Here is a 21,022-nt window from a genome sequence, read left to right on the forward strand (position 1 = left end):
GACCTAATGGGAGGAATCTATCTGACTCCACCAGGGACCCACCTCCGTAAGCATTGTGATGCAATGACCGCAGTCAAATGATGAAGAGCTGTATCACTTGGGCTATCCATTCTCCCGGGGGTATCAATGATCTTGGAAGGCCAGGGCGCTTTTTGGAAAACAGTGTCCTCAGCAGAATCAGGGAAGCTCGGCTTCAGCATCACAGGTTATCATTGTTCCAAAATCAATTTCTTCTCTGGTGAATGAAAAAAAAAAAAAAAAAACACAGCCAAGCTCCCGAGGTCAGCCACTGAAGTCATTTCCTGGCACAGCGCAGCACAATCTATGACCGCAACGGTGTCTTGATAATAGGAAGAGACATACTTGACATCTAATTATATCTAATATGAATTAGCATGGCTTTGCCCCCAGTGCCACATAAAGGTCTGAAAGCAGAGCAGCGATCACAGGGACAGGTCGGGAGATAGCGGCCGGAAGAGAACTGGGTCATGATAATCATGCAGCACGTCATGGAGAGGAGAAGGTTTGTCCTTCAAGGTTGATGATATCACCCTGACCAAGCGGAGACACTAAGCCCCCTCTGGTCGCTCTGTTCTGTTCTCCTCTCCCTAGCTCTCTGGTCCTCATGCATTGCAGGAGCAGAGGGCACTGGATCTGGGAGTCGAGTGAACCAAACTCTGCCCACAGGCAAGGAGAGAGAGAAGGGGAGGGGGGGGGAATGCTCCTTCACTGTAACACTGCTGGTATCCCAGCACTCATGTGTGGGTAATAGGCTGAAACAACAGTTACATCAGTGTATATCATTTGCATTACATGCCTCAGAATGTTTATGTCTAAAAATGAAGCAGTGAGCAAATACAAACTTGACTTTCTGTCCTGGAGTTTCCAGGATAAACTAAACCTCAACTCGCCAGATTATGTCCTTTTTATCGCAACAACAAAGTGGTATGACAAGGTCTAAAATCGCACAGAGGCAATGAATGAATTCAACCAAACCAGACAGTGAAAATCAATGACAAGTGTGCCGCAGAACCTTGGGGGACACGTCAGTAACAAAGTAAATCCTTCCAGTGTAACTTTTCACGTTATTGCCCCCTTACACTTTGCTTCTACTGACAGAAGATCAGCCAATATTACTTCTGAAAAGTCCTTGATAGCAATCACTGCATATTATTCAATATCCAGCCTTGCACGTTGTTGGCCAGTCTAAAAAGCAATCAACTGAGGGAAACAGCAATCATACAACGGGGAATTGAGAGGCATCCTCAGCATCTACTCAACATTTGCACACTGAAGGTCAGGGTGAGATTGCTACCTCATTTAATCATGACCAGGGATCCTTTTTCAAGAGCATTTAATAGATAAACACATAAACATGTTACAAGCACCATGCTAGCTTTTAAACATTAGGCTAAATTTGATGGCTTAGAAGTAGACACTAGAGCTCATTAATGTGTAAAACTCATCCAAAGCATTAACCACAAAACATGGCCTGCTTTGGCCTCATCAGGCATTTCAAACTGAGATTGAGTGCGAAACACTGTACATATGCATTGCTAATAAAGTGTTCCTCTTGGTATTGAGACAGAGATGGAAACACTGAATCTGACACCAAAAGGTCTTCAGTCCAAGTCTCATTAGGTAAAAAGGTCTTTCTAAAGTGCAGTCTCGTTCTCGTTTTTCAAGGCTTTTGATAAATCCCTGATGCCTGGCATTTGGAGGCGTCCGCTGAATGAGCAGCAGCCCTGCAGACGGTAACCTGAACTTTAACCAGAGCCACATCTCCACTAAATAACATCCCCCAAATGTCTGCCAAAACCTCAGTCTGCGGGCAGGACACCCGAGACGAGGGGCTCTTGGAGGAGGTGTAAGGCCCGTCTGAGGAACCAGGTCTGTGACGCCCTGGCCTGGTTTCCCCACTACCCTCACCCCACCTCCCCCATCTCTCAGTCTGGCGTTCAGTGACCACACATGTCCATCGTCACAGTGGCCCAAACATGTCAAAGGGAGTTAGGGGAGGCGAGGCAGATGCTACTGAGATGGAGCACAGGCAAACCCATCTGCAGAGAGGGGCAACCGTCCAAGTGGCACAGGCCTCGCTCACCAAAGAGAGAACGACTAGGGAAAGGAAATATTCAACTCTAAATGAATATTTTACACACAGAGACACCAACTTCCTGTGATCTGAAATGCCTGTCTGAACAACTGAATTATTGGAATACCCTCCACAGGCTGTTTGGATTACTTGTCGAGAGCTACCTTGCATACCTAATTTGTCACTCCTGCTTTGGTATGAGGCTCGTGCACACATGCACACACACTCGCGCACACACACAGACACACACACACACCAAGGGGTGTGAGTTATGTAACACAGCTGTAACCAAAACATGATTCAACAACATAATACATGCACAATTTACAACATCAACAGTCAGTATTGTTTGCCAATTGGCAAAAATGTGACAAGAACATAATTAAGAAGCTTTTATATATTGCAGTGATGCATTACAGCAAACACAGGGACGGGCAGAATGTCGTGGAAATAGTGCAGCAGTGATCCTCTCCAAAAACTTCTATTTGCCCATCGTCCGGGCAGGCGCACATACACACACGGCAATCTAATAAATACTTAATGGCCTTGACAGGTTCTCATATGAGGCCCTTCAACATCTATTATTACAGCTCCTCACCATCACAGGCCCTGCAGTCCAGTGCACCTGGGACCTGACTGCCTGTATCACGACACTGAGTGAAAGGCAGAACCTGCACTCAGACAGGAGCCATTACTTTTGCAATTCCCACCATCAGTGTAACAATCTTCTTTTTTTTTCATTTTGGCGGTTGGTCAAGTGACAGACATGAGCTGAACAATACCTCACCAAATCATGGACCGAGCCTGACCCTAAGTCCAAGAGTACACTGAAGGTGAATGGAGGGGTGGAACCTCTGGTGGTATCCCTGGTGTTGTTAAAAATCACTAGATGAAATCACCAGCACTCCCTGAATGCGGAGAGGAGATGTTTGATATGCAGAAGTAGTACAGTTTACAATCACCAAAAGTCTCATTTCCGCACCTGCATGAAAATGTTCAATGCTCAATGAATTCAAAAGCAAAATCCCAATGCCGCCTTTGTTTGCTCTCTCAGGAACGTAGGAAAACTGATATAAAATAACAAAGAAACAAATAAGTGCAACAGAGAGCTCCAGCCCTCCACAGTCTCAGCCCTGCGGTCTACACATGTGGTAACACAGGAGCTTCACCCCTCTAGTAATCTGCAACCCTGCGGTCTTCACACACAACCTTTGGTCTTGGTCAAGAGCAGCCTGACTTAATGCAGCATGAACCACTCGAACCACAAGGCCATTCTGGGCTTGACCACTGCCCCTCTGAGGGATGGTGGTTTGGGTGTGTTTGTTGAGGTAGTGGTGGAGTGTAGGGTCTAGGGGGGGAGTGTGGAAAGACTAAGAATAATGGGGTGGAAGACCGGACCCCTGTGGGAAGAGCTGCTCACCTCATAATGGGCAACCCTCTGGGACTCGGAAATGAGCTGTGCGCTGCACACCTTGCAGTAGCTGTCTGTGAAGAGACTCTGGTCCACTTCTGTCGACTTCATCTGGAAGAAAGCAAGAGTCGGCCTTCAGCAGGTAACACAGACAAAGAGCAACCATGACCAACCATGCATTTTCCCCTGCTGTAGTTAGCGTGCTGTTTGGCTAAAGAATATTCTGCCATGCAAGTTTCCACTATTTGGTGCTGTTAACATGCATGTCATCAGTTGTTTGTGCAAGACACACCGCGGAAATCACTGCACTCCTTAAGATTTATGTACCTCCTGTTGTACTCTATTATTTATCCTTCCTCCCTGCCTCCATCTATCTCCATCCCTCCCTCCCTCCTTCCCTATCATTCTCTTTCAGTCTTTTTTGGTCAATATTTTTTTCTCTCCTTTATCCTCTGCAGTCTCAGGAAGACCGATCTTAAATACAGACTGAGCCAAATGTAGGTACTATGAGGCAATCAGCTCAACGTTTACACACTCACACACAAAAACGAATATCCATTTGGGGTCAGCATGAATAAATGAACACTTATTTTGAGACTAAAAGAAATAATGGCTCTTAATGCGGTCTCTTAATGCCACCATGTAGAGGTAGTGGGAAGGTAGCAATTAGATTTGGCAAGATGCTCCTCTACTATTCATAGGCTGCAGCTATTTCTGCTCCTCATTCTAATTTAGCTGCTCTCCTTACTTCCCTCTGAGCCTCACAGAGTCTTAAACGTATTCACACTTCTCTCCTTCCCCATTTTAGGCTCTATTAGGCAAACCATACCGACCACAGGCAAAATGTTAAAAAAAATACAACTGAGAGTGCAGATCATTAATATGTAAATTATGAATTGGAAAATGTATTTAATTTTCCCTTTAATACTGAAATAAACGAATGCATGCCTCTGATGATTGCATGGTCTACTAGGTGAAACAAAAGAAGAAGGTGAAAAAGCTTTCAAGATGTGGTGCTGCAATTAACATAGACTTGACAGCTCAGCTTATACCCACACATAAGGCTTTAGTTAACCCATCCTCTGAGAGATTCTCCATCCCAGCCGCCTCCTCATTGACATCCTATGGGATCAATTGGAAAGATCAAAGCTCAGAGGGCAATCTCCAGCATTAACATACCACTGCAAATGATGTCACCACACAGTTAGAAGAAAGACTACAAAATACAATAAGTCTTTTTCTCATCAGGCGTTATCATTAAAATCTTTTTTCTTATCCTTTTTCTTATAAATAAGGCTGCACCACAAAGATCTAGCAACATTTCCCAGTACAGTTTATCTTTTTGACGTTGTGTTTTTACCCATAGTATGTCGAGAAGGGTAATATGCAGTTTGAATACATTATTTGTTTCGTTTTTTTGCCAGCAGGTACAAATAGATGAGCAAAACACTTTACAAACAGGTGAGGAAAAAATAAAACACATTTAGTTCTTTAGGATTTTACTGACAGACAGATCTGATTTCAATACAGACCCTGAGTTTGATACATCAGGGAGGGACCTCAGAGATTATCTTAATGGAGATATACAAGTCTAACTTGGGGGGGGGAGCCTGGCTCAGCATTTCAAACTTCGGTTAATGAAGTATTATAAGTGCATTTGTGTTTTCTTCTCAATGCCACATCCATCAACCAATGAGTTTTAATGTTGTGCAGTTTGGACTGGGCTGCAACATAATTTAAGAAATTACATTGACATGGATCTTTTCCCTCAGTGTAATCAATCATTTATGTCAATGTTAATGTTGTATAAGACTATAACACCTGGGATAATCACAGTCAATTAAACTATAATTATACTGTGATTTAATTTATAAAGTGGAACAAATGCAATATATCTCTAATCAAATAATCCCCACTTTTTAAAACAATTTGGCCGCAATTCTACTGCTAATTCCAAGGAAAGGAGTTCATCAAAATGCCAGAGCTGGTATTTTCAGGCACTGTTCTTGAAAACCGGGGGATGACCTTGATTACCCGCCGTTTCACAAAGGAACAACAAGTCTTAGCTGTTGCATCAGTCAGCGGCACACTGGCATTAAGGAGTCCAATGGGGAGGAACAATGCAGAGGAGATGAGAATAAAATCTGTCAGATCACACAGAGCCTGCCTGACTGCCGCAGAAGCAAGGGAGGAGGAGGAGGATGAGGGAGAAAGGGAGGGAGGGAGGGGGGAAATAAATAACCCAGAGCCTCTTGGCGAGTCCTCTGCCATAATCGGCCACAGGCAGCTCACTCCAGCCCTGGCAAAGACAGCGCCTGAGTTACAGTGGGACGAGCAGCAGCATAAATTAGCGCTTTTAAGAGTTCTTTTCAGATTAACACTCACTGGTGCCCCGGCCCCCGAATCACTGTCATCGTCTGCGCAAAGCTGCACGTATCGGCCAGATTAATTATTTACCCAGCTCCTGTTTGGAGGCATGGCCATGTAGCCTTCCTGGATTACCCTGTCAGAGATTTGTTGACTCATTACAGTTTTACCATACATTTATATCTACAGTTTTCATACTCCAAAGCAACTTTTTAAAAGAATCTATCTACCAGAGGTGAATATTAGCATACTGACTTCTTTTAGCACAGTCAAAACTCTGTAAATAACTGTCAAGGTCCAGTAAATCAACATAAAAAAATAGATACTATGTCTGTATCTGTTCCACGGAAACATAATTCGATAAATAAGTCTCCTTTCCAATTATAAAGAACTCAAGAGGACAAGTCAGGTCAGCACTGGTGGTGTATTAAATGCAATATAAACCAGCGCTGGAGTAGACTTTTACTTTCAGTGCCATATACTTTAATGGAGTCTGTCTCAGTCTGGGTCTGGTGTCTTGCTTTGGCCAGAGCTGAGGGAGCAGAAAGTCACTCTGAACGTGACAGCCAGTGGTGTGAGTGTCTGGTTGAGAGAGAGGGTGGGGTGGGGCATAGAATGGGTGAGACTGTGAGAGAGAGAGAGAATGAGAAAGAGAGAGAGAATGAGAATGAGAATGAGAGACAGTGAGTGAGAGTGAGAGACAGACAAAGACATAATGGAAGAGAGATGGATAGCGACAGTGAGTGAGAGTGAGAGAGAGAGAGAGAGGAGAATTGGGGGGGGGGGTTGTTGCTGAGACTACAGAAAGGCCAGTGGGGTGGGCAGCCCTGACAGATGTTCAGCCCATAAAAGGTCTGTTGTAATTCGTCAGGGAAGGTGTTGAGCTGTGAAGCTGGACCGCAGCACACACGGCCATGTGCCTGAGTCACCCTGGGCCGCTGTCAAGGTGCCCCCTCTCCCTTTGCTCAAGAGAAAAAAAAAACGCCTGACACTGCAGTCTAACGCGCTCATCAACCACTGGACCAGGTGTGTCAGCGCCCCGGCGCTACGTCGTCCAGGTACAGATGGGTACGCAAGCGGAAAAATACACACGAGAGTACAGTTCATAGAGTAAAAAAAATTATTCAGCTAACACTGACAGTAGTGACAGGCCTGCTGGACTAGCTCTGCTGACTGCGCTGTTGTTGCATCATGTTTTTTTCTCCTTTCCAAAACTTGTTAAGGACACAATGAGAGATGACGTCTCCGCTGACACAGAGGAAAAAGCCTCCCGTGAATATGACGGCCCTTCATAGCTTGCATAATTAATGGTGTATCACAGCTGAGGGAAGCCGTGTCATCCTAATTTTCTCAAACTGCTCTACGTTTTTCTACTTCCAATTAACATTGTTTTTTCCACGAGGACCACACCGCTGTATAATTCATGATCAAACCCAAGGACCGTAGAGCAGTTTAGGGCGGTGTAGCTTTTAACGTTTTCCACTAACCCTGTTTGTTTCACAAAAAATTACTTTAATTGAATTCCCCAATGAACTCGCAAGGAAACCTTGATGGAAACATCACATTAAAACAAAAGGAAGAAGAACAACAACAACAACAAAAAACATACAAAAGTCTCCACAAAGAGGCATAGCAAGGTCACCATGGTCCGGACTGTACATTTTTTTCAGAATCCAAAATGATAATTGAAGCTAAATTCAACTTAATGAAAATGTGTCATCCGAAAAGATGAACATTTCTCATCTGCATGTCTGTATGCTATAACTTGTGCTTGTTATTGAGTGTCTGCATGTGAGAGCTGAGCTAGGGTGCAGGTGTACAGACCCTCCCTCCCAATACTTCATATTGCAGTCAGAGCACATACTCATGTACAGTGATGGCCCTCCGTCACACTGCCCTCCCCTTCGGGAAGCGCACCCCTATGCTTCCACACACACCAGCCAAGATAAACCAGTTCAAAGAGTTATGTTGGGATGTACAATAAGGACTGTAGAGCAAAGTTCCTTAGGTCCGCCATTAGGACGCGCCTAGGAAACGCGGCATCACAGAGTCACATATGGCTCCATAAAGAGCATTTGGAGAGTCAACAGCATTTGACCTACGGCAAAGATGTAATCAGTGCCAGCTTTATTATGCATTCTAATACTTCAAGCGGTAAGGGCTTATAATATAACATCATAACGCTTCATGAGTGCAGTCATTTCTATGAATAAATAGTAGGGCTGTCAATAGATTAAAAAAAATTAACTAATTAATCTCACATTTTGAAATTCATTAATCTAGATTAATCGCGATTAAAAATTTGTTTGTCTGTTTTTTTTTTTTACTTCCAATGAAAAATATCTCAATTTCCATACATTGTCAATCAAATGAGCTGTGACACCCAGGTAATTGTCATTGCTGACTGATGTCCAGTGGTCACCAGTAAGGGTGACGGTGGCAGCTTGCTCGAGGAACTGAATTTTTCGTGCTCTCTCGCCGTCATAAAAGGAATGGGCACGTTGAGGGGCACCATGCAAGACACAATGGTGCCCCTCAACGGTAAATCGTAAGAGTTGTCTCCTGAAGCAATTCGAATCACCTCAGTCAGCCCAACGTCCTTAACTATGTTGATGGTCCGACAATCACCGGCAACCCAAACTTGCTAAAGCGTTGGTAACCTTTTCACGGACTGGTCTAGTTATTTTACTAGAGAAGTCGTAGAGTGTGGGTTGGCGACCATATAACCTGGGACTGCTTTCTGTCGGGTGCTTTGCATTAAGGTGATAACTTAAAGACGAGCTGCTTCTGTGATGGCTAAATTCAATTTGACAAATGCTACATACAACTTTAGTTTTGTCGATTGTTCCGTAATTTTGCCTATTAAACAAAAACTTTCCGCCCAACAATCCCTCAGCTCTCTCCATCTTCAACTACCGCAGTGGTTGTCAAACTTTTTCTGTCATTCCCCACTTTGAACAAGGGGGGCTATTGGTAGGCCAAGCCCCCTACTTACATTGCCCGAGGGGACACAGGTTCAAGTCTGGCCTGATGTAATTTCCCAATCCTCTCCCCACCTCTTCTCCGCGTCGCTTCCTGTCATAACTTCATAACTATCCAAAAAAAGGCATTAAAAAAAAAAAAAAAAATTAGTTTTTTTTTTATTTATTTTTTAAGTTGCGTTAAAATATTTTATCGCGTTAATCGCGGCCGCATTAATCGCATAGATTAACGCGTTAACGCTGACAGCCCTAATAAATAGTTATATAGACTTATGAAAATCATTACGAAGCCTTATGAATACTTTATAACCTTTTATGAATGTCTTTATAATGCTTTATGTATACTGGATTTAAGGAAAGTGTTACCAAAAAGGAACCTGCAAGGTATCAAGAACAAATATACAGTGAACCAGTGAACCAATGAACCATTTTAAACCAAATTTACAAATGTAAGTAAGCCCTATTTTATTTTGTATTTGTATAACGTTAGCCTGCAATAGTGTTGGTCTCTAACCAGACATTTATTTAGCCTAGTTTGCAAACAAATACATAGGCTGACCTTATTAATTATGACTGTAATATTACTGTAATTGTATATTTTTGTATCTAAGACTGTATTTTGCCAATAGATAATGCCCTTATTACTTATTATTCATGTAAAAATACTTAAAATGAAAACTATTAAGTACTGCTGCATAAACAATGTCAAACAATAGATCTATAGTTAGTACAATATAGATCTGTTTCAAAGGCAAGCCAAGGACTGAAGAAACTGCATGACACATGTAGCATACACACAACACACACACAAAGGATCTTAATCTCACATAAAATAGCCTACTTTCTTGCAAACGGCAAAAATGGGTTTATATATAGTTTATAGAAAATTCTTAACCCTAACCCCACCAAGTCTGGTTACGGCACTGCTAGCAACGCCCCACTCCTGAGGAATTGAGTTGAGATTTTTAATATTCATGGCATTCTGTTGAACCATACAAAATTAAATGGAATTCCATAAACAAGCCTTAATTAAACGCGGCACAGAAGACGGAGCTGCGTGAGACTTTGTCAGGGAGAGAGAGAGACCTTGTGGAGGAAACTTCTTGCGTTGCTCCAGAACCCACCCTCAATCGTCGGCGTGTGCACGCATCTCTCGCTGTCCCATGTCCCAGTTGAGCTCATTACCATTCCATGGCAGCACATCAGAGCACGCAGAGAAACTGGGATGAGAGGCGAGGCGAGGAGCAAGAGGCACGCCTGCTATGTATCCTAATCAGTGGAATTACCATAGACAGTGGGTGTTAACGTGCTGCAACAACTCTCCTGCTGAAGAACTAACTTTGTGTGTGGGGGGGGGGGGAGTAAAAATCTGCTTTAATAATGCCACAAGGCAGCCTGGTGTGTGTGGTGACACAAAGGACGACACTGGTAGGAAGAAATAAATGCATACTGTACATCCCTGTGGTAAAACATACAGTATATAGCGGAAGATCTGAGAGGTATAAGCTATACATTGGAGTGAAGGGTCCCAGGGAATAGGATTTCTAAGAAAGGAAATGAAAAGGATTCTGTGCCATTATGGTTTTCCTTGCAGCGGTGATGCTACTTCAATGAAATGCCTGCTCCAGACTAATGAAAGACAATACTATGTGTAATAATGTATGGAATGACAAGGTAGGCTACATGAACAAAGATACTCTTATTACTAAGATACTACAAATTACAAAAATGATGTGAAATCACCTGAATCGCCTCATGAGCCATAAGTACTGTGCCAGTTTCATAGAAAATAAATGACGCAGAGCACACATTAAAACTGAAAGAGCACTCAGGTCTCTGACGAAAAGCACTGCTGCGTCATGGCCTGAAAATAGAGGAAAGAGTGAAAGATCTCTGCTCTTGCCCAAAGATACTATTTAGCTGCCTTACAGACTCAAGGTACCATCACAAAGCTAGCTAAGCTGTTAGGTGAACAAAACACTTTTGGCAAAGTATGCACGTCCTGATAAAATAAAGATGCAGGCTCAATCCCCTTGGTGTGACAAAAAGTTAGGACACGGAAACTTAAGACACGAATGCAAGAGACCACTGACAACAACAACAAAATCATAGCAATGAAAAATAAATAAAGACCAGGGCAATGCACAATGGCACATTTTTAACTCTCAGAAGCTGTGGTACCAAAGCTCACTTTAATGCTGACAAATCTGGTAGAAAATAACTTGTTTTTTTTCTTCTCTTATTCAAAGCACTTATCTAAATCACAAAGCTATCCAAGTGTCCCAGATGAGACTCTCTCAACATTAAGAATAACATTTCGACATGCACAGCCCTACAACGCAAAAACAAAAACAGTTCCTTTTAAAGCCTTATGTCCTGGTAGTCTGCATGGAGTGATATATCTCTGGTGTGTTCATTCTTTTATCTATTCATTCATCACTCCCTCGCTTTCTGCACCAACAGAGTTGATGAGGCCTCAAAAAAATCGTCAGGAGCTTCTCAGAAATAATTTATCAGTGAATAGACTCTGCAAGTGACAACCACTCGTTTAAATCCTGCTGAGATAATTTAGCAACGATATGGGGTTAGCTGAGAGCAATTGTGCCATAGTGGCCACCCTCTCACTTTGCGAAAATGGCTATCTGTGCGCGTCGGTTGAGGTCTTTCACACAATAGGCCCTGGCCCACTGCATACTAGGCTCATGCATTTTGGATGCCGGGGGCCCATATCCACAGATCCTCAGATTGTGTCGAAGATGTCTTTCGCCGCAGAGGTGTCGAGTGGCGGGCCATTCATAACGCTCTTGTTTTTTTGGTGTTGAAAGGGGAGGATTAAAGGCATTCGGCTCAGTGCCTCTGAACCTGTCAAGCTTCTGGTTGACATCCACAGAGGGTTTGAAGAGAGAAGGTGTCTGTCGCAAGCAGCGGTTGAGTAAAAAGAGGAGAATGACGAAATGAAGCCCAACTGAAGAGCGAGGGCAGGCTTTCAAAAGCTATCATCTACGACTGCATGTTCGTTCACATCTTGAGCATTTACAGCAATGTATTTCAACACGAGCTCTTAAGAATGTACAAAATCCCAAGAACCTCATTAAAATGGCAAACATAATGATTAAGATTGATTTGCTCACAATTACGTGGGTACAATTCCTTCATGCGAAACAAATTCATCTTACAAGATCACTGAAGGTCAGCACCAGCTCTAACTTAGCTCCCTAATTGACTGCCAAGCACATGTGAATATGCAACAAATACAGCAGAATAATGAACTCTACCACTTACTTACATTTCATAAATTAAACAAGTTAAGAACTTTTCTCATGCATCCCATTACTTTTGCATGGAGATTTATTAGGTCCAATTTTCATCAGGACATGTACAAGGCCTAATGCAGTTGGTACATCTTGCAGGATCACGGGGATGCATCCTAAATCCATTTACAACTTTCATTTACGTAAGAGCGAGTGCATTCATGCACACTGTGCTGCAGTTAAGACACTACGTTGAGAACAGATGTGGTTCTCGTGGTTACCATTACTTCATTTACACACACTTCATTTTCAACCTTGTGCTGCCTGGGCTACATGCAAGTCACATTTAGTTATGCTAGCCTTCCAACTCCTGCATGACATAATGTGTGCAGTATTCAAGTCCTGAAGCTACCAATATGTAAGTGTACAGTAGGACTTTGCGTGTTGTTTGCTTTCCACGGCAATAGGGTTCACTACGTGCATTTGCACTAGGCTTTAAATAAATGTTTAAAAACAAAGAAAATTCTCTCTGTAATACAGTGATAAAATAGACACTAGCACTTCTATCACAAGTGCAGGGCAACTGTGATCACTGGACATACATAACCTTTAAGCAGTACCAAGGGATGCACATTAAGAAATAATCTTGTATAGTGAATGCCTGCCAGACTTCCTATTTAATGAAGCATGCCACTGGGAAACAACCTGACTTCTGACTTAAAATTAGCACTGGATAAATATTGATGTTGGATGCCACCAACCCCAGCAGTAGTGGCTAGAGAGTGACCGTGGATCCACCCTCAAAGTCAGACCTTTTCACAAAACAGCCCACAGCCCATTCTCCCTCCTCCACAGCCGACACAATGTTACCTTAAAAATAGAGTATCTGGCCGTAGGGTTTGGGTTCATTACAGAGGGAGACTCTTGCAAGCAATCATAAGAGAGAAAGAGAGAGAGAAAGAGAAAGAAAGTGTGTGTGTGTGTGTGTATGTGTGTGTGTGTGAGAGAGAGAGAGAGAGAGAGAGAGAGAGAGAGAGAGAGAGAGAATCTTTTATGAATTACCTTTTTTAGGGCTATATTTTTTGTTATAGTCTGAAAGAGAACACTACACTTAGACACAAAAGATAGGTTCCTCATATGTTCTTCCTTCATAGGGCCTTGGAAAGAGTTTTTCTTCAAGGATGAAAGAGTACACAGTATACAGTAAACAGTCTGGCTGAAAATTGCTATGACCTCGCAGTCAAAGAACCCCTACAAAAAAACAACCAAATAATATACCATATATACTTTCAATATCAACCAGTCAACTTATTACTGTGATGTGATTAAATAATATAGTGTTCTCTACTGTTCACTTCAGCTACAAGCCTTTTTCTATCACAACAAACATTCTTAGTGGAGAGAGAAATCAAGTCTTCTCTCTTTACAGATAGCTGAAGAGTCTATCAGATCATGTCACAACAGAAGTACACACAACCCTCACGAGTAAAGACAGAGTGACTCAAACCACAGTCTCAGAGCTCAGCTGTAACCACAGCTTTTTGTTGCAAGGTGTCTGTAATTCTCAAGGTCTAAAGTAGAACCTGGAACACTGCCCAGTTGAGGCTGTAGTGCATTAATCGGACGCTTATCCTGATCTATAAAGAGCATAGAAGGGATTCTGCAGGATATTAATTGGCCATTCTGAGATCAAAATAATCTATAAAGGGGTAAAAACTCTCAGATTGTTTCAATAGAACAGGTCCCTGACTTTCATAATTAATGATCATAATGTTTAGTGTTCTAAGCCAATGACATCAAAAATGAGAGTGAAATGATGGCGCGGCAGAGTCAATGAAACCTAATAATATGGCTGATTTTTAAAAGTAGCACAGTACATGCTCTACTTTTTGATTTATCATTAGTTTGAAAGGAGAGGGAAGGAAAACTATGTAAGCCAGTGCTATAGACAGAATCCCTCAGCTACACGATTCATATTATTATTAACACGTTGTCCTATACGTGGGTATGGTAAAACGTGTGGAATTATCAATGGAAAAAGGGAACAAGTATGACCCACCAAAAATGAGCATCCATTTATGAGTTCATTTTCATCCGCCGCAATAAAGCAGGGATGGATTATAGGGATTTGCCATTTAAAGCTTTCTTTAAATAATCAGGTGGAATAAAAATGATGTATTTTATATTAAAGGCTAAATGGGCTAATTTGGTGTGGTTTGAAGGACCTAAAATACACCAAGTCCAAGAACCAGTTTGTTCCAGCTCCCTACAGGAGATGTATCCCTGAGTATAAATATTTGGGCATTTGAGAATCCTTTGCTTCAAAGTAATTTTACATTAGTCACTGAGACCTGAGCTGTCACAAGGATTATGTCAAAGCGGTTGGTGGGAGGATTGTCCTCAGGGCCTAATCGTGGGACTCAGTAAAAGTGAACAGGCACTGAAGGTTGGGAAGAGGGAGATCCTCTTCCAAGCTGTAGCAGATGTAGAGATTCACAATCATCCACCATGTGACCAGGAAGATGGCCGGATCGAGAGCTAAGGTTCAAACATTTATTTTTTATTTTTTATTCCGGCATACCAAACAGGACCCCAGGATCCCAAAAGAATTGCAGTGCTGCAATCCTCAGGAAATAACACTGAGCAATATTTTGACAACTATTTTCAATAAATCACAGAACTATGACACTTTTCGGGATATGGAGATCTGGTTATAAATGTAGACTAACCTAGCCTGGATACCAGACCTAACTTAGCCCCGCCCACAACATTTGAAGTTGGGAATTTCGGTCTGGTGTCGCTCCATTAGGGAGAAATTATCTGCGAACAGAAATGGTCTGACCAATCAAATTGTCAAGGCGGGCTTTATACGATGATGAACAGATGATCAACAGTAACGTAATCAACCGCGTCACCAACACACGGGTTGAATTCGTTTTCAACAAACATGGCTGCCGCTGGAGAGCTGAAATGTATAGATTCGAGTCCATTTGGACATTGACAGTGCATTCATTTTGAAAGAGGAACAGAGAAACGCGATCAAGGCATTTGTCAATCGAAAAGATGTTTTTGCCTTTCTTCCTACGGGATCCGGTAAAAGTTTAATTTATCAGCTGGCCCTGGTCACATACTATGTTGTTCTGATTGGTTGTAGGTAACCAATTGAGCGAAGAGGAATTTTTTCTCCTGGTTCGGTTAAAACACGCCCCATAATCACAGCCCATTGGAGCGGTATCAGACTCATATTCTGACTAGAATTATGAGTATGGCATCGTCAGGCTAAGACTAACCCTCATGTGGAGTCAAGAAAAAGTATTAAAAAAATCAGAAAAATTACCTTGAATTAGAGGGTCAACATACTGGTTTCATTTGAAACTGAAATGAGAAAATTGCTTAGAACATGGTCCAAATGAGGGCAGTCGTGAGAGCCTGGTGTCTCCTGGGAGTGATGCTGCTGAGGAAGCATGAAAGTGAAAGCTTATAGTCGCACCATTAGCTAGCTTGTGTCTCTATTAAACACAGGTATTTTCCCAGAAGTTATCATCTCTGGGTGTTCCAGCTTTTGTATCCTTATCATTGGATAACTTGCCACTAACATTCACGGCAATGTTATCCAACAACACTTTGATAAAATTGTGTTCCACAAACTTCCAGGCCCACATCTTTTCCCGTTCATGACCTGACACTGATGTCTGGTAAACTTTTGCTTACTACAGATATCAAATGTATGTCAAAGCCATTAGATTAGAAGCAGCATTTCCTTTAAGGACGTAGCATGTGGCAATTGGAAGTAATGGGGTTGAATGTTCAAGCAGTTCAATACCTGTTATTGAGGCACAAAGGTAGTGTCTGTCATTCATACTCACTAAAAAGTGATTCCACCTATTTGAACCCTTTTACACCATTCACCATCAAAACAACACCACAGTACCAGAAACCTACAGAAATATTATCATACTTCACATGATCATACTGTTGTTAACTGCATGTTGGACTACTACGAATGTGCTCAATATGACTGCAATTTGGTTGCCATTCTAGCATGGTGTATTGGAAAAGGGCTCTTTTCCAGGCCAAAATACCTTTCCACAAAAGCACTCAGGGGAATGTTTGAGATACCACACACACATTGTTAGTGAGCAACGACAAATACACATTGTAAGTAGAATTTAGTATTTTCAGAAAATTGCACACGTAAGCACAGTTCTCAGGAGACTGCAACCCCCTCTGGCACAGGCGACAGAGTTAAAAAAGACAGAAATTGGTTTAAATAATGAGAAAAAATATCAAGGAGAAAACAGGGCTCTGGCAGAGACACCTTGTGGATTGTGCCATCATAAGCCCTCCTTCTGGGAGCAAGTTAGTCCAACCTCCTGATGTTTGTATTGGGGGGGGACACACACTAGTGTCAATCAGCCAGAATCCTTACAGTTAATGGGGCAAATAAAGTCTAATTACATTTATGCAGGGGGGAAGCTAATTTGCTGTTTCTCCACAAGAAGCGGTCTGCGAGCTGCGAGAGCTTGACTTTGATGCATCTATAATGCATGATAGGAGAACTGATCTTGTAATCTCTCAAATTCCTCTCTTTCTCCGAGACTGTGAGGAGCATGTCGGAGTGACTGAGAGTGTGCATGCTAATTTTTACATGCCGTTACGGAAAACCCAAAAGTGCTGCCTCTCCACAGTGTGCAGGGAGGCGAAGGGGGGGGCACACTGTCAACAAAGCATCAATAATTTATATAATTCATTCCAATCCTTTTGCACTGAGGCCTTTTTTTTATCTACAGCTGTAAGGATCCTTGTTACTGCCCATCTACAGCACCAGAAAGGTTGAGGGAAATGGGAAGGGAGGAAGAGAGAGAAGTGAGAGTGTGTGCTTATGTACATAAACAGATTTAGAACATACTGTAAACACCTCCGTCTTGATGCACTTTCAGAGCCCGAAACAGATTTTCTGCTTTGAGACCTTATCACAAGGTCTCTTTCAAAGCTGTCTCCTTGTAGTCTGGGCTGGGAAAATAGAAGAAAGCAAGATGCTTCCTATCTCAAAATAGACATTTGTTTTTGTCTCATGTTGCACTCCGGGGCATGTGATCACAGCAAAGAGAATATTAATGCTATTATAGCAAGGGCTCTGAGATAATCTTACCACCACCTGAAAAAAAAGACTTCAAAGGCCATCTCAAATACACAAATACCTCTTGATTTGTAATTGGACGCCTCATTGTTCGCTGATATAAATAGACATTTCTAAATGGGTGACTACTGCAAAGAAGAAAGTTATCCTTTCCAAACATATACACCTATAACAAAAATGAGGTGGTTGTTAGCAGAACTGATCTTGCCCTAATCCTGTATACAGTATTTAGAAGTCCCTTAACACGAGCACATATAAGAACTAACAGTGAGTAACTTCACACAAAAAGACTACAAAAAAAAAAAAACCTGAAGTAGAGGATGTTCCAAATACATGATCCATAACTAATGCACCATCGCGAAATAACAGAGATGAATTTGTTGTTGTTTGTTTATATGAAATGCATGTTGAGGTCACAACTATGTAAAGGAAGCACTCCAAACGCACCAGGAACAACGTACAAGGAACAACGTACAAGTCTGCCTTCAGCATGTCAGAATACCAACTTTTTATACTGTAGGTAAAAACAACGTGTTGGTAAATACTCCAGAAGCTACACGGCGCTCGTTGTCCTCAGCGTTCAGTCGCCCTATAATTAGACAGTAACTCACACACAATCAGCAGGTGAGTTGGAATACATTTATTATGTGATAAGGTTAAAGCTAAATTATGCACCAACTGAGCATATGTGCCCGCCAACTAGACCCGGCCACTCAAAGTACAGATAAAGAGCTCTGTCGGAAGAACACAAGAATTCTCGAAATATTAATGTTATTTTTGATTATAAAAAGAAAGACGGGCTAATAGACAACAATAAAACGACGAATTGTGTCAGACACGCTACATAGACTCGTGCAAATATTAGCGTGCTGTCCTATATTTCAGGTCGTAAGAATACCCCCGTCACTGAATCCTGTTGACGAGAGGATGGGGCACGCTGCCTGGTAGCTTTTCACAGCGCGCACTCTCAGCACCGGCGCATCCACAGTTTCAAGGATGCTGACACGAGCAAAGACACAAGCATTACAAAGTAAAGCTCGGCTCAGGGACAGCTGTGCCTGAACCTCAGGTAAATACGACTGCAGTTTGCCTGTTTGAGAGTTAGGCTACTCAGATATACTGCACAGTATAAACACAGTTTAACCGATCACAACAAATAGCACATACATAATTAAAAACGGTGTACCTGTAACTCCAAACTGTAACCCTGGTACAAGTGCGTTGGAAACACTGTCAGCTGATGTTGAACTTGAAGGGAAACTGTGTAATCCATTGACCAGATGAGCGAGACGCTTATGGAGAATTGAAGATGCTAGCTTCATGCAGCTGCCTGCAGTCCTGTAGTACAATTGCAGACGGCTCTCCGCCCCGCTGTTGCCTCATTGGCCAGCAGACAGTAGTAGTTTTGCGGAGCTTCTTCACTCTTTCTTCAACAAGCCAGGCTACCACCAGTACATGAAAGTGTTAACGACACAGTTCACAGTATGCATTGCTATTGCTCTTATCTGATATTGTTCTCTGTCGTGTCCACAGGGGGCTAAGAAATGTACTCACGAAACAAGTAGTAAAAAGGTAGACGACCACTTGCAAATTTTGGTCTCCGAGACAGTAATAATCCAGAGAGACTCTACTTTGGCAGTATCAAATGTGGCAATTCAAAAACGATGAAATGCTCGGTGGCTAGACTGTTTAAACAATGTGCTAGCAGGTAACTCCGTGTAAAATACACCGGATGGTCAGGTAAGAAGGCTAGTGCATAAACTTCTCTCACAGAAATGACGTCTATACGTTGAGCAGCAATATCAGGATTTATTATTTATAACTTACATTACATGTGGGTTTATTTTCGTTATTGTGTTTCTAAGAGGGAGCACAGGTAAGGAGGAATGGCCTTGTATTTCCGTACACTGGCTTATTTCAGCAGCCTTCTCAGCGTTTGTGCTTTTTTTTCTCCATAGAATTTACTTTCAGTCAGCCATAACATATTTAAATGTTCTAATCTAATTAAATGAGATGTGTTTGTAATAAGACCCCCTTGATGAAAAAAGCAGTCTAAAAGGATTTCAGTTAGTCATTGTAAAAGATAAGATAATGCTTTTGCTGTGCTGCATCAAGTCTTTTAATCTACAGTGATCCATTTCAGCAGAGAGAAAGCACTGTGACCTTAAAGTCAGCACTGATTTGAATCTAAGGGGTGAAGCCAGACTCAAGGTAGAAAGGGTGTTGCATAAGGATGTCACTGTGACTGATGCACCTTGAAGCATTCTGGAAAGGTTTTGTCCTGAGCTCACTGGCATTTTCTAAAATGATACTACAGATTTATTTTTTACCTTTTTTAATTTATCTCAGTTATAGTCATTACTTAACTTAAATGAAGCCAGTTCATTCAGCAGTTAGGACAGTATATATTACGCGAGCGCAATAATTAACTTACATATGTTGTGTTATTTTGAATACATAATGTCATAGTGGTACTATAGCCTATCTTTAGGAGCTACTGAAAGACCAAATCACTAAGAATGTACATTGCCACCTCATGAGTTTCTTACATTTGGTGCAGCAGTAATTAGCCTTGAAATACTTTATTTTGCAACATTTACTGAACCAGCCAAACTAAAATCTAACCAGATTGGAAATACCAGCACAGGTTCATCTGACAAAAGTAGTGATGGATGAAAGAAATGGAAAATGTGCCACTTTGTTGTCTGTCATCACCCTGAAGATCCCATCTTGTTCCATGCGACTGCGAGCTTGACAGCATTTGGGGGCTAGGGCTGTTTTTGCATGAACAGTCACACTGTGAGAGTAAATGTCACCATCAGTCAATCCATGCACGGTCGCCCGTGGCGGCCACAGGAGCGAGTGGAGTGTTTCAGCTCTGAACCTGTGTCATCTTTGCTGGGTGGGATGCTCCGGACTGACAGGCTATGGTGTGTCTTTAGGGGTGGAAGCAGTCATGGGTGTCAGGATAGGAGGCTCCTGTGGAAGCATGGTCATGTGAAGGTGTGTGTTAGAGAAGGCTAAGTCTGAATTCAGGGGCATTCAGAAGGTTCTGGAGGTGCTTAAAAGGCCCCCAGCTGGCCAAGCCTCAGAATATGCTGCCCTAAGGCACAGCTAATTTGTCTTTACAGTTTTGGCTTTAGCGGTACAGCAGCCTGATTTTATTACAATGCAATAATGAGGCAATACAGAATATTGGATTCATTTAACTTGCTGATTTGGAAATATGTGAAACATCAATAGGACCAAATAATTGCCTTTTCATCTCATTATTGAAATGGAGAAAACGTAATCACATTGTTTGCATCTTGAATATGCGTCCATGCACACAGTGAAGCTGAGTCTACTATTTTTCTTGATAGATGAAGGCTTTTGCAAGTCCCATATGTACACTCCTCGGTTGGAGCCTCCAAAATGGACTCAGTCAATCAACAGAGAAGCTGTTTGGCGGAAATGAAGTTATCCTTCACATCAGATACAGCGCCTCGACGAGTTTGAAAGCTGGTTGGGGTGACAGCCTGTGACAGGTCATATAAGAGGTCTGTGCTGTTCCGGGACCAGGGGAATTGGCCCAGGTGGATTCATTGACATCAGCTTTATTTCCTTATAGACAGGACTGCCGTAACCAAGCCATGTGCATGAGTGACATATCTAGGTTTTGAACTTTGCTGCAAAGTTACTGAGGGGCTTTAGATTTCGAGGTAAAAAGAGCCTTTGGTGGTGTACCCCACTCAGCTCTAGAAAAAAACTCAGGTCAGTTTCATTTCTTTAGGTCAT

General features: G+C 42.2%; 1 protein-coding gene across 2 annotated transcripts in view; it reads right to left on the reverse strand.

Annotated features, from left to right (window-relative positions):
- The window catches only part of zmat4a (zinc finger, matrin-type 4a), a 90,705-nt gene extending 71,689 nt beyond the window's left edge, over nucleotides 1–19,016 (reverse strand). Inside the window, exons 1-3 of one of the 2 annotated variants that reach the window (XM_031570442.2) lie at nucleotides 18,432–19,015; nucleotides 4,563–4,628; nucleotides 3,516–3,617 (exon numbers count right to left, since the gene is read on the reverse strand). In XM_031570442.2, the coding sequence (XP_031426302.1) occupies nucleotides 3,516–3,617; nucleotides 4,563–4,628; nucleotides 18,432–18,518 (255 nt within the window). In that variant the 5' untranslated portion in view covers nucleotides 18,519–19,015. Of the gene's footprint in view, nucleotides 1–3,515; nucleotides 3,618–4,562; nucleotides 4,629–18,431 lie in introns of both variants that reach the window. The other variant, XM_012815807.3, reaches the window with a different exon arrangement.
- Between the last annotated feature and the right edge of the window lie 2,006 nt (nucleotides 19,017–21,022).

Source organism: Clupea harengus, chromosome 7, assembly GCF_900700415.2.
Source record: "Clupea harengus chromosome 7, Ch_v2.0.2, whole genome shotgun sequence".
Taxonomy (NCBI): domain Eukaryota; kingdom Metazoa; phylum Chordata; class Actinopteri; order Clupeiformes; family Clupeidae; genus Clupea; species Clupea harengus.